This window comes from Haliotis asinina, chromosome 3, assembly GCF_037392515.1.
Source record: "Haliotis asinina isolate JCU_RB_2024 chromosome 3, JCU_Hal_asi_v2, whole genome shotgun sequence".
In the NCBI taxonomy this organism is placed as follows: domain Eukaryota; kingdom Metazoa; phylum Mollusca; class Gastropoda; order Lepetellida; family Haliotidae; genus Haliotis; species Haliotis asinina.
Genome location: NC_090282.1, coordinates 7,481,548 through 7,495,608, shown reverse-complemented (window position 1 = coordinate 7,495,608; position 14,061 = coordinate 7,481,548). Strand labels below are relative to the sequence as shown.

Below are 14,061 nucleotides of genomic sequence, written 5' to 3'. Positions count from 1 at the left end.
CACTGTTAATTTTGAATCATTCTCAATAAATATTTACTGAAGTTATGAAATCAACATAAGAATTGTTATCATCAGGTTTGTAAGCAAACCAACAGAAATACCTACCCAGCTGAGTATATCCTTGACTCATAGCACACAATGTTCCTGACTATGTCTGTGTGTTCTTTGGCCACATACAGCACCCGGTTGTTGACTACATGCCCACACTCTTTGTCTGCAACATACAGCCTGGTCACCACACATGTACATTATATGTAGCTACTGTATACTCCTCCTCACATACCATACCTCATAGCAACATACTTATTTTAAGGTGATGTGACTATCATGTTTTTACAAATTTGTGAAATATTTGATCTTTGAGTGAAAGAAGTGTATTTCATTGTCATTTTATGTATCAACTTTAACAGACTACCCTAATTTGACTTTTGCATGGACTTTACTATGGCTACTTTTCAGGTTGAATGTAGGGAAAATAATGTTAGTGTTATCTGCAAAATGGTTTCTTAAAAACAAGTTACAAATATATGGATCCTGAAAAGCATTTACAAGTTGGACCAACATAAATACATGACACCTTGTAACACAAGTAACTGACCAGCAGTCAGATTGTGAGAACAAGATATACTATATCATGTTATCACTGTGGTCATCAATCCATTTGGACAGAAACAGATTTATGTCAAATGTTTTCGGTCAGAAACTGAAATTGGAAAATACATGAACAACTGAGAAGATCTTACTTTCATCAAGGCTGTACACTCTGATGCCGCCATTCATCCCACAAACCAGCTGATGACGCCTGGGATTGAGAGCCATGCAATACACAGGCATACCAATCTGTCAACAATAGATACACCAAGTAGAGACTAGCCTTAGAGGATGGACAGACTCTCCTTCATGAACCATGTGTATACAGGTACAAAAAACTGTCAACAATAGATACACCAAGTAGAGACTAGCCTTAGAGGATGGACAGGCTCTCCTTCATGAACCATGTGTATACAGGTACAAAAAACTGTCAACAATAGATACACCAAGTAGAGACTAGCCTTAGAGGATGGACAGACTCTCCTTCATGAACCATGTGTATACAGGTACAAAAAACTGTCAACAATAGATACACCAAGTAGAGACTAGCCTTAGAGGATGGACAGACTCTCCTTCATGAACCATGTGTATACAGGTACAAAAAACTGTCAACAATAGATACACCAAGTAGAGACTAGCCTTAGAGGATGGACAGACTCTCCTTCATGAACCATGTACATACAGGTACAAAAAACTGTCAATAATAGATACACCAAGTAGAGACTAGCCTTAGAGGATGGGCAGACTCTCCTTCATGAACCATGTATATACAGGTACAAAAAACTGTCAACAATAGAAACACCAAGTAGAGACTAGCCTTAGAGGATGGACAGACTCTCCTTCATGAACCATGTGTATACAGGTACAAAAAAATGTCAACAATAGAAACACCAAGTAGAGACTAGCCTTAGAGGATGGACAGACTCTCCTTCATGAACCATGTGTATACAGGTACAAAAAAATGTCAACAATAGATACACCAAGTAGAGACTAGCCTTAGAGGATGGACAGACTCTCCTTCATGAACCATGTGTATACAGGTACAAAAAACTGTCAACAATAGATACACCAAGTAGAGACTAGCCTTAGAGGATGGACAGACTCTCCTTCATGAACCATGTATATACAGGTACAAAAAACTGTCAACAATAGATACACCAAGTAGAGCCTTAGAGGATGGACAGACTATCCTTCATGAACCATGTACATACAGGTACAAAAACTGTCAACAATAGATACACCAAGTAGAGACTAGCCTTAGAGGATGGACAGACTCTCCTTATGAACCATGTATATACAGGTACAAAAAACTGTCAACAATAGATACACCAAGTAGAGACTAGCCTTAGAGGATGGACAGACTCTCCTTCATGAACCATGTATATACAGGTACAAAAAAACTGTCAACAATAGAAACACCAAGTAGAGACTAGCCTTAGAGGATGGACAGACTCTCCTTCATGAACCATGTACATACAGGTACAAAAAACTGTCAATAATAGATACACCAAGTAGAGACTAGCCTTAGAGGATGGACAGACTCTCCTTCATGAACCATGTGTATACAGGTACAAAAAACTGTCAACAACAGATACACCAAGTAGAGACTAGCCTTAGAGGATGGACAGACTCTCCTTCATGAACCATGTGTATACAGGTACAAAAAACTGTCAACAATAGATACACCAAGTAGAGACTAGCCTTAGAGGATGGACAGACTCTCCTTCATGAACCATGTGTATACAGGTACAAAAAACTGTCAACAATAGATACACCAAGTAGAGACTAGCCTTAGAGGATGGACAGACTCTCCTTCATGAACCATGTATATACAGGTACAAAAAACTGTCAACAATAGATACAGCAAGTAGAGCCTTAGAGGATGGACAGACTATCCTTCATGAACCATGTACATACAGGTACAAAAACTGTCAACAATAGATACACCAAGTAGAGACTAGCCTTAGAGGATGGACAGACTCTCCTTATGAACCATGTATATACAGGTACAAAAAACTGTCAACAATAGATACACCAAGTAGAGACTAGCCTTAGAGGATGGACAGACTCTCCTTCATGAACCATGTACATACAGGTACAAAAAACTGTCAACAATAGAAACACCAAGTAGAGACTAGCCTTAGAGGATGGACAGACTCTCCTTCATGAACCATGTGTATACAGGTACAAAAAACTGTCAACAATAGATACACCAAGTAGAGACTAGCCTTAGAGGATGGACAGACTCTCCTTCATGAACCATGTATATACAGGTACAAAAAACTGTCAACAATAGATACAGCAAGTAGAGCCTTAGAGGATGGACAGACTATCCTTCATGAACCATGTACATACAGGTACAAAAACTGTCAACAATAGATACACCAAGTAGAGACTAGCCTTAGAGGATGGACAGACTCTCCTTATGAACCATGTATATACAGGTACAAAAAACTGTCAACAATAGAAACACCAAGTAGAGACTAGCCTTAGAGGATGGACAGACTCTCCTTCATGAACCATGTAGAGACTAGCCTTCATGAACTGTGTATAAACAGAGTATATATGCAAAACATTTCTAAAGAATAACATCACTTATTTAAGTATAATCAAAGGATACGAAATTCAACATTGTGAATATGGCACTGATACATACATGCATGTTGTCATTTTAAGAAAGAAAATTCACTTATTCATGAATTCTACTTCCTAATTATTTAAGTCAAGATGAAAATCATTGCTGTTTTCAACAATGCTGAAACTATTTGCAACCTGATCTGAGAATCCTGAACAACACAACATGCATAGTTACTTCATTTAAAGTTCAATTCTGTCAAAAGTGTTAGTACAGCGTTTAATGGATGGCAAAAATATCACAACCAAATTCTTTGCATTCATTCACCTCCAAAAAGCCTGAATATTTTCTTCCTGGTGCATGGCGCACCAATACATGAAGGACATCAGAAGACTGGGGAATAATTTCTGAGATAAGGAAACAATGCAAGATATATAATGAAGCTCAAAATAAATAGCAGCTCTTTCATCAGCTTTACAAGAATTGATAAACATGTCGGGTTCACTGCACATACTAGAAATGACATCACATTAGTCTGCTTCATTTTTCCTTGGCAACCTTATCAAATAATTCTATGATAAGAAACAATCACTGTTACCTTTTATGTCAACATGTCATTGTCTGTCAGCCTTTACTATCTAATTTGAAAAGAAGTTTGCTGTGACTGAATTAAAGGGCATGTTTACATGAAAAATAACCATTTTTTCTTTCACTTTTTCATGATAAGAAATCTTTGTCAAGTAGTTTTATAGCCAAAACAATACAGATATCAGAAGTAACTAATTTAATTTTTTCATTATATTGATTCAAAGCTTCTACATTAACTGAGAGTTCTATGTCCACAATGAACACACCATGGCATATGTCCTTTGGAAGTCATGTCACTGGTCCCTATACGATAAACAAATGATGTTGTTAGATCTTATTAGACCCATTTCATGTGGTGCAGATATTGGCGTGGTTCTTGTGTCTTGATGCGCAGGCTACTGTTTTTATCAATCTATTGCCTGGCTGTCGGCGGCTATATGGTCGGTTTCACACTGTTACACTGTACAAAATGTGTTACCATGCAACCAAATTGCATCACACTCAACCTGAGTCTGTTGTAAAGCCATTCAACATTCTACATAAATAGCAGAATATATACTCTTCAAAAAAAAGGAAACGCAAACTAGATATCACTTTTGTTTTAAAGAGAAATATATGTAATAACATTACAAGCGCATACTGATAGTATGTGATTTTACATGTGTTGAGGTACTGACTGTCAGAAAAAAATGACAATAAAAGTTGTCCACTTTGAAAACAGATGACAACATCAAATTTTGCCAAAACACATTCATGTCAAATAAATTTCTTAGAGGGATCTTCATGTACTACATGTACATCATGAGCAAAATGTGTATAAAAGTGACGGGTTTCAGTTTCCACAGCTCAGCATTAAGCCACTGACAGACAATAAAGTTTTGCCCAGACTGTAACAACACCATTGCTCGCTTGGATGTAAGTAAATCTCAATAAGATGTTGCAAGGGCTTTGAATGTCCACCCATGCACCATCACAAGGCTATGGAATTCTCACCAACAACATGGATCAACTCATGACCGTCCCAGATGTGGCAGACCTTGCGTGACCATGCCCACACAAGCTTGCTACATCTCGTTACGTCACCTTTCGGATAGGAGCACCACTGTCTCAACCATACCAGACCTGCATAGAATTTCCACTCAGATTGTACGCAACTGTCTAGGAGATGCAGGAATCCGACCTTGAAAGAGGTGTCATCCTCATCCAGCACATGGTCAAGCACAGCTACAGTGGACTCTGGCACATCAGGTATGGCCTCATAAATGCAGGAGGAAAGTTTGGTTCAGTGATGAATCACGTTTGACAGGATGGAAGGACCCATTTTTATCGTCAGCGAGGTGAACATTTTGCACAAACTGTGTAACCACAGAGGTTGAGGTTGTCACAGTCATCCCATGATGTTCAGTGGGGTTTGAATCTGGTGATCTGGAGGGCCAGAGAAGAACGTTGCACATGGGGCCTAAGAATCTCGTCAACGTATCATTGAGGCATATGGTTCCCTTGAATATGCATAATGTCTGTTCTGGCATTGTAGGCAATGGTGGACCACATCATAACACTATCAACACCATATCTGTCAACTTCCGTTACACAGTTTGTGCAAAATATCTCGGCTTGCAGCAGCTTTGCAGGCTGAGTGGACAGCCATTCCACAGAATGTGATTTGTATCTCATTGCTTCCATGGACAGTTATCGATGCTCAAGTGGGGCAGACTCGTTATTGATGTTGAGTGATGTTTAACTTCACCTAGTGACCGTGGACTTCATCTTGGCAGACTTTGGATGTTCTTCAGTGAATGTGCAATGATTCACAAATGTCTTTGAGAACTGCCTGGAATAAACTTGTTCGCTATTTGTGTTAAATATTGCCTTTTGTGTTTCTTGTTTCTCCTTTATTTTGGAGTGTTTATGTTCCTCCTCTTAAACCTTCACTTTGATGTGGAAACATATCCAAATACATCCTGAAGATACCATTCACTGTTCTGAATTCTGTTTGAAATTTGCTTTTCTATGATATCATCTGCTCATTGCATAGAGAATTAGTGAACATTACATAAGTAAAAAATCTAGCCAGTCTTGACACTAAATCGCCATTCATTGCATTTTTCATAATATATATTATGTCTTCCACCTTGGCAAACAGAGGCCTCATAATGGCTTAACATTTCAACACTTATAATGTGGGTTATACATTTATTGTAAGAAAAATGAATGAATATTTAGATGTACAGATATATTTAGATATATACATAGATATTAAGTAACTACAAAATTCCACTTTGGTTAGAAAAAACATGATTTGTTTTGTGTACACTTCCCCTTTCAAGAAAGTAAGATAAGATGTCAAGTAATAGCAGTTAAGGTTACATCTATTCTATTTGACTGTCAATATCATGGTATTTTTGCTGAATTTCCAAGTACAAAATCACATTTTTCACAAATGAAGGAAATACTTGTTAAATATCCAATATCATCAGCCTAAGTGCAGTCATTTTCAGATTATTCTAAAACTTCCAAGGTAGTCTAATTGTGCATAAAATTCATAGTGCCTTTTAAGCTTGGGTTCTGCACTCCGATCAAGCAAGTGTGCATCAGTTAACACTAGGGCAGCAACTGTTCCTTCTCTCAAGTGAAACATATTTCAGTTATTCCCTTACAACTGAATACTTGAAATAGGAGGCAATATAAATAGTGCTTTGACAGTATGACTGACCTGAATTCTGTCGAACAGTGCACCACCCGATCCCCATGCAACAATAAACCCATCATTAGCTGCTGACAGCATGAGCTTGGCCCTGGCCCTGAAATGCAACAGCAACAATAACTAAGGAAAAATTTAATGATAAGCATGGACACTGTTCTTATACAACACTTCCCTAGGCCTCAAAATGTGTCAGTTTATTCAGTATAAAACTGGTTGGAAAAAGATGGGCACTTCAATTTACGGACAAACAAACCTACATGGGTTTCAGCAGAACAACTAAATTTATCTAAACACATATTTTGAAAAATAGCAGTGATTTGAAGTTACCAGTAGAGGAAGTCTGTGACCCATCCCCGGTGCTCTGTTGATGTCAATAACAACTTCCCACTCTCAGACTCCCATACTTTGATCACGCCATCTACAAAACACATCAAAAACAAAACTCACGGAAAAAGTGCATGAAGAGTAAGAAAAGAAAGTAACTTCTAGCAGCCAGGACCTTCAACATATTACATACAAATGGTAAAAATGATAACTTTCCGGACATTATAAATCACTATACTCTGTGTCATTGTGGTATTTAAACCTATGATGATGATATACATATATGTTCTTGCAAAGTGCTACATCTTCAGGCATGTTAGGCAACTAGGTCCATCACTGGAAGTGCAGTTACTCACACTTCTGAAAAACAATTGCAGTTGAAACAATAAATTTACAAGCAGTCTGTTATTCATTGTTTTCCATATTTTAATTACTTTCTAGGCTTGTAACATGATTAACACCATACATATGTTGCCAGTATGACAAACTGTGCCAAACACTTTCAAGTTAAGACTGAACTTGACTGAGAGTATCATTTTAAGTACATGTAAGTGTTATCATACAGATTCTTATTTTTTTTCACGTGACCCTACTAGACTGAACCAAATTTGCACTGATCTTGGACTTGTGGCTAAATTTGCAGAAATGAATCCTTTAGAGTTCATTTGCAATACTGGAAGTGTCTTTAACTTCGATTCTGTAGTGCTGTCAACTTCATCGTATTTTACGTAGTGATATAATGGGGATATCTGTCATTATAAGGTTGACTGATTTCATTGGCAGGTGAAAAAAGGTCATCTCAGCATTCTAAATGATCATAACTAGTGTATGATTAAACTGACCCTCGTGTAATATTTTGGGTTCTTCTCAATACAAACCATTTTTGGTACGCAATGTGTTCATTCAGTCTGACATTACAGAAATTGATCTGATAATGCAAATTAGTAGTGAGGTGTTCCAACGTCTCGACTTGGTGTACAAAAGGAGATTTTTTTCGTCGAATCTTCATTCCGACGTACAAAACTAACGAATATGAAAATCAAGGTCTGGCAATCAACTCTCACAGTGTGATGCATCGTCATGTCAATTTTACCTTCACATCCCATTAGAATCTCCCGCCGAGCTGGGTTGTATCCTAAGGCTGTGATGGCCCTTGTGTGGGTTTCACGAATGACATATTGCTTTTCCATCGCCATTTCGACGAGTTTTATATACAACCAAATTTATCCATACTTTGCATTTAAGTCAGTTTTTACATGTTTCACATTTCGTCAAAACACGCCCAACGATATCATTTTTTGTAAACAAAACTGCACATGGACCGCCATCATTGTATATCTTGACAACAACGCATGCGTGTATATGACTTCCGCAAACGCGCTTGAAACGACTCGGGTATTTTCGGTAGGTCAAAATCGGATTGCATCGACCAAACGCAACGAGTTCCGAGACAAGCCGACTGTAGGCCTCAGTTGTAGGTCACGGAAACTGTCTGCTCACAACTTGCACGAAATAAAGACGCACATTCGCCTTTGCATGAATCAGGGATAATCTACAACATAAAGGTTGTCTATAGTCTACCTGCATGAATCAACCATTCGAAATCCGTTCTTTTGTGGTTGTACAATTTGTGTGTCGTTGTGTCCTGTGTGTAACTTAGTGTCAGTCTCAGCAGCCAAAGAGGGAAGAAGCGGGTTAGAATGTAAGAGGCCATGCTTGTAGGAGGTGCGGGTTAGAATGTAAGAGGCCATGCTTGTAGGAGGTGACTTACGGAATCAGGTGATATAGGATTGATACATGTCATAATCGAATTCCGTAAACGGAAGCTGATGCTGGTGATTACAGTTACTGGAGACTGGAATATCTACATTTCACGGTCAATATATGATATCTCATTGAATCTGCTTTGCTGAATGCAGTCCGTATCAAACAAGAAACAAATAGACAATCTAAATGATTTATTCCAAAAGTCACAAATATGTCCCAATGAAAATACTAATACGTGCACCAATATTGGTTATTGATAAGGTATATGAAATTAGTTTTCATTCTTCGAATGCATCAATGTTCGTATGAAGCTGTCAACTAAGTTTCAACAGAATATAAAATCAGGGATAATCTACAACAGAGTTGGGGTTTCACTGATATAATATATGCTCATCACCTTGGTGACGGCATTTTTGCTGTTACATTGGTGATTACTGATGTATAGGTACATGTATAAGAAATTATAGCCAACTTGCGGGGAATAATCAACCTCAGCTAGACGAGCCAGTGGCTGATGACACGATCATATTCACTTCAGTTGGATATGACACACCACACAAAATTTACAACAGCCCAAGAATGAGAGAGTAAGATTCTTTATTACACATCACGACCTCGGCACCTCAACCATCAAACCTACTTACTGGTACAGAAAGGTCGATGACACCTTTGTCATCCTACGTCAACACCAAGACCCAGCTACCCTCCTGCAACACCTCAACCAACAGCAACTCCGGGTTCAGTTCACCTTCGAAACAAATGGCCAGCTTCCCCTTCTAGATGTCCTTGTAACCAGAACCCCAGATGATAGGGTAGAAACTAGTGTCTACAGAAAGCCAACCCACTGTGACCAATACATCCATTTGACTCCAAACCACCCCTTGAAAACCGAAACTGGAATCATCTCTACCCTTACCAGACGGGCCATAAACCTCTCCTCCAACAGTCCTACTGCAGAAATAGAGCACCTCCGCCATATTTTCACCAAGTTCAACCACTACCCGCCAAAGTTAGTTGATAAAATTATCAGCTCCACACTCCATCCAATAAGAAAATAGGCCAACAACAAACCTGAGCCAGCACCTACTCTCATCTCTTTGCCCTTCATTGGAAAAAACTTCCTACCACATCAATCGTCTCCGAAAGCAACAAGCAGACATCGTAAACTTCTTTACCAGCTCTGCACTACTGAAAACTCTGCTGAAAGCTAATGGCAGGGACACCTCAAAACAACGTCAGCAACCCAAAGGTGTCGTCTACGAAATCAACGGCGACTGTGGCGAGGCATATGTAGGTGAAACATCCCGGCCCATAAACATCAGAATCAAAGAACACTTTACCAGCTCTACACCACTGAAAACCCTGCTGAAAGCTAATGGCAGGAACACCTCAGAACAACATCAGCTACCCATCGGTGTCGTCTACAAAACCAAGTGCGACTGTGGCGAGGCATATGTAGGTGAAACCTCCCGGTCCATTAACATTAGAATCAAAGAACACTCATCATCTACAACAAAATCAGATCGAAAATCAGCAATATCCGACCGCATCATCAAATGCCCCAATCACAACATAATTTGGGACAATGTAGAGATATTATCCCAAAAACCACCAGGACTTCACCCAAAGAAAACTGGCAGAAGCAGTTCAAATCCGGAGACAAGCCCTCAGTCAACAGAGAGCAGGGATATCTAATCCCAACTGCATACAATGAACTGATAAAAACAACAGATTAGAGCACACCAGCCATCAATAGTAATTTAGCCTATCAGCCATGTATACTTTATGTCGGCTCCAGTTACCATTGGCTTCCTCTTATTGTCAGATCACTACCACCATCCATTGTTGTTGTTATTACCTTTGATTCATATACCTTCATGTTGTTATTGCTTTATCCCTGTTCATGTATAATGAGTATGTTCTGTGCTGTATTACTTCACACAGAGACCATATGGTCTCTGCTTCACTCTTGCTTGACATCTGTATAAGGATCCATACCGAATGTAATAAAGAAGTTGTTATCCATAAAGAATCTTACTTTCCTATTACTCACTAACTTCTAATAATGCCAACTCAGCCCAAGAATGGACTTTCCATGTTATTTAATCTATCTATGTTTCTTTGTTGATCACGAGAGTGAGTGAGTTGAGTTTTACGACGCACTCAGCAATATTCCAGTTATATGGCGGTGGTCTGTAAATAATCGAGTCCAGACCAGACAATCCAATGATCAACAGTATGAACAGCGATCTGCGCAATTAGGAACCGATGACGTGTCAACCAAGTCAGCGAGCCTGGCCACCCGATCCCGTTAGTTGCCTCTGACGACAAGCATAGTCACCTTTTATAGAAAGCATGGGTTGCTGAAGGCCAATTCTACCCCGGGTAGACCTTCACGGGTCTGATCATGCGAAGGCCACAGACCCATTATCTGTCCGATAAACGTAATAGTCCCTGCATTGGTCTTTCAATAAATCTAAAATGCATAAAATATAAAATACTACCAGCAATTCTTCAGGTATACAATTTCAACATATCAGCGATATTTATCACCTGCTATGTGACGGAAAGGCACATGAGATACTAAATTACAGAAACCTTACACTTCATTCCGAATATCAGTTACTACCTCCTGCATGGATGCGGACTGCGAAAGTCGATGCTGAAAACAAACCTCTGACGTTCATTTACGAAAGTATGTCTTTTGAAATGATGATCCTTTTAATATTTAACAGTCTGCTATATTAGCCCGTTTATGAGTGAGTGAAGCAATCTTCCAGAATGCGACCGATTAATCCTCAAAGGATATAAAAACCACAAGTGTCCCACGAGATCGAAGAGTTATTTCCCCTGAACCGTTGTTTACGATTGTGCCTAGCAATACGCTGTACACACGAACTCGTCTGACACTTACAGGTGTATGGGCGCGGAATATGTGTGACTAGCGCACCATGTAAGGTAGCTTTTATTATTTCAAAATCTTAATCAGGAATGATCAGTTATGCCCATGAAAGTGGGGAACCCGTTTTCAGCAGAGGTTTCAGAGAGAACATTGTCCTGTGTACCGTGTCTATTAGTATTACCTTCATCAGTTCTAACACAAACAACTCATGATCATGCACAGTTTGCAGTTATGTGAAAGATACAATGGTGTGACTGTCGATCAGATAGAAAATAATGGAGTCTGACGAAAAACAACTTAAATTTACCGTAAAGCCTCGACTAAACGTCTGCATACCGTAAATCCTTGAATAAACGTGACTGTTCAGAGAAAACCCCACGTGAACAAACACTGTTTCATATATAAAACTATGTATAAAACTACAAGATATTTCCAATTAAGGTATGTAAGGATCAATACCCTGTACAAGATCACACTTTCAAATAAAGAACTTGAGGGAATGGCACTGATGAAACCACTCCTTTCTTGAAAATTAGAAACTTTAATATAGGGAGCTGACTGATCAGTATGTATACCCTAAGCACTAATGCAATGTCTTTCACATTTCACAGTTCTCGTCTGCCCACATTTTGAGGTAAGAGTTCTGCTTGAAATGTATTCTCTTTATTACGATTATTTCTAGGGGTTAGGGTGTAGGTTCAGGTTTTCAATTCAAAGAGTTTCCAACCCCCCAAAGAAAAAATGCTTGAGAAGCCGGGGTCCAGAGACTGCAGACCCCGGCCGGGTCCAGGGCAGAGACTTGGTTGGGGTTCAGGGGGGCGAAACCCCCCTGAAGTTAAAGAGAAATAGTGTTTTTAACACCCTAAAAGTGATGATTACACGATGCCATTTAGAAAGTGGTCAAATGCAACATATGTCATATTTGGGATTTCACTTTCTTAGTAAAGTACAAATTCTAGTACTTTTTTCGGTTGAGTCCCATCCGGGATTCGAACCCGCACCCTCAGAGTCAGGCACCTAATCGCCAGCACACAAAGTCAGCCACCTAGCCTGCTCAGCCACCGCGACTTCCACAAAAATGAAAGTCGGACAACTGGTAGTCTAGATTGCGTACTTTGTGTACCCCTCTGATAAGTGTAAATTGGCACGGCTCCCACGGCCGAAAGCTATGATTACACGATGCCATTTAGAAAGTGCCATTTACTAAGAAAGTGAAATCCCAAATATGACATATGTTGCATTTGACCACTTTCTAAATGGCATCGTGTAATCATAGCTTTCGGCCGTGGGAGCCGTGCCAATTTACACTTATCAGAGGGGTACATAAAAGTACGCAATCTAGACTACCAGTTGTCCGACTTTCATTTTTGTGGAAGTCGCGGTGGCTGAGCAGGCTAGGCGGCTGACTTTGTGTGCTGGCGATTAGGTGCCTGACTCTGAGGGTGCGGGTTCGAATCCCGGATGGGACTCAACCGAAAAAAGTACTAGAATTTGTACTTTACTAAGAAAGTGAAATCCCAAATATGACATATGTTGCACCCTAAAAGTGGAATTGATAAGCAAAAAATGAGTGAAAAAGTGGCTTTGATTAATTTACGTTACATTTTTTTAAAAAGCGTGAGTTTATCAATGTCTGGCGTGAGAGCGTGACAAATGCTTAAAAACCTTGAGTCTCTAACCAGAGGCGTGAGAGTTAAATGGCAGGCCTGGATTCAGCATTAAATGTTAGGTTTAAGGTTAGGGTAGGCTTTCTGTGAAAACACATAGAATGATAGAAGAAATGTTGGGTAGGGGGTAGGGGGGTAGGGTGGAAATCTCTCCCATATTGACACTGCTTGCACACCCAATAAAATTCATTTCTCAGAATTATCCATTACTCTACCCTCTATTTCAGTTGGTGAACTATTTCTAAATTTGAACCATCTTATCACTTAAACCAAGAAACTATTCTGTAGATCAAGGTGATAATGTAGTGCTTTGAGCACATGATAAATAGATATCTGGGTAAAAATCTCATTTGAGGTGTGTTTGTATCAACAGTCCACCATCTATGTGTTGCCATATCTGGCTGAAAAATAAAAGCTCGCAATTGTTTTTAGCTGAAATTTGCATGAGCAATACTTAATCACAGGAATTATTAAGAAGACTAACATTATACTTTTTTAGAGTTTCTTAGGAAATATGGAGGTCCGCTGACCAACATACAAAATGCAGGTCATATTAAACATGTACTGCATTTGACAAAATCACACAATAAACAGTGATTTATGTCCATACACCAATTTCACAAAATCATAATCGTTTTTATATTTTTTAACCCAAAATATGGTGTGCTTAGTTACAGTACAACTCCATAACGAAGTAAAAACATCCTGCAAAAGTAGTAATGCATGGCATGACCAAAACATGCTGTCTTCTCGCGATAGACTGAAGGCATTTTCAGCAAGCATTGATAATCCATACCAATCTCAATCTCAATGTCAGAATGTATTTCTGAAAATGGCTAACAAATAGTGTGTGTTTAATGCCCTTTCGTAACTTTATTATTAAGTTAACTCTGCTACTTCTAAATATTGCAGTGATTTACAACTTGGTTACAACCATCTCAGT

At 39.1% G+C, this 14,061-nt stretch overlaps 1 protein-coding gene across 1 annotated transcript in view; it reads right to left on the bottom strand.

The window, feature by feature from the left end:
- The window catches only part of LOC137279186 (uncharacterized WD repeat-containing protein all2124-like), a 43,401-nt gene extending 35,064 nt beyond the window's left edge, over positions 1–8,337 (bottom strand). Inside the window, exons 1-5 of the mRNA XM_067811674.1 lie at positions 7,876–8,337; positions 6,786–6,876; positions 6,468–6,555; positions 744–840; positions 106–214 (exon numbers count right to left, since the gene is read on the bottom strand). Coding sequence (XP_067667775.1) covers positions 106–214; positions 744–840; positions 6,468–6,555; positions 6,786–6,876; positions 7,876–7,978 — 488 coding nt within the window. The 5' untranslated portion in view covers positions 7,979–8,337. The remainder of the gene's footprint in view (positions 1–105; positions 215–743; positions 841–6,467; positions 6,556–6,785; positions 6,877–7,875) is intronic.
- Positions 8,338–14,061: the final 5,724 nt, after the last annotated feature.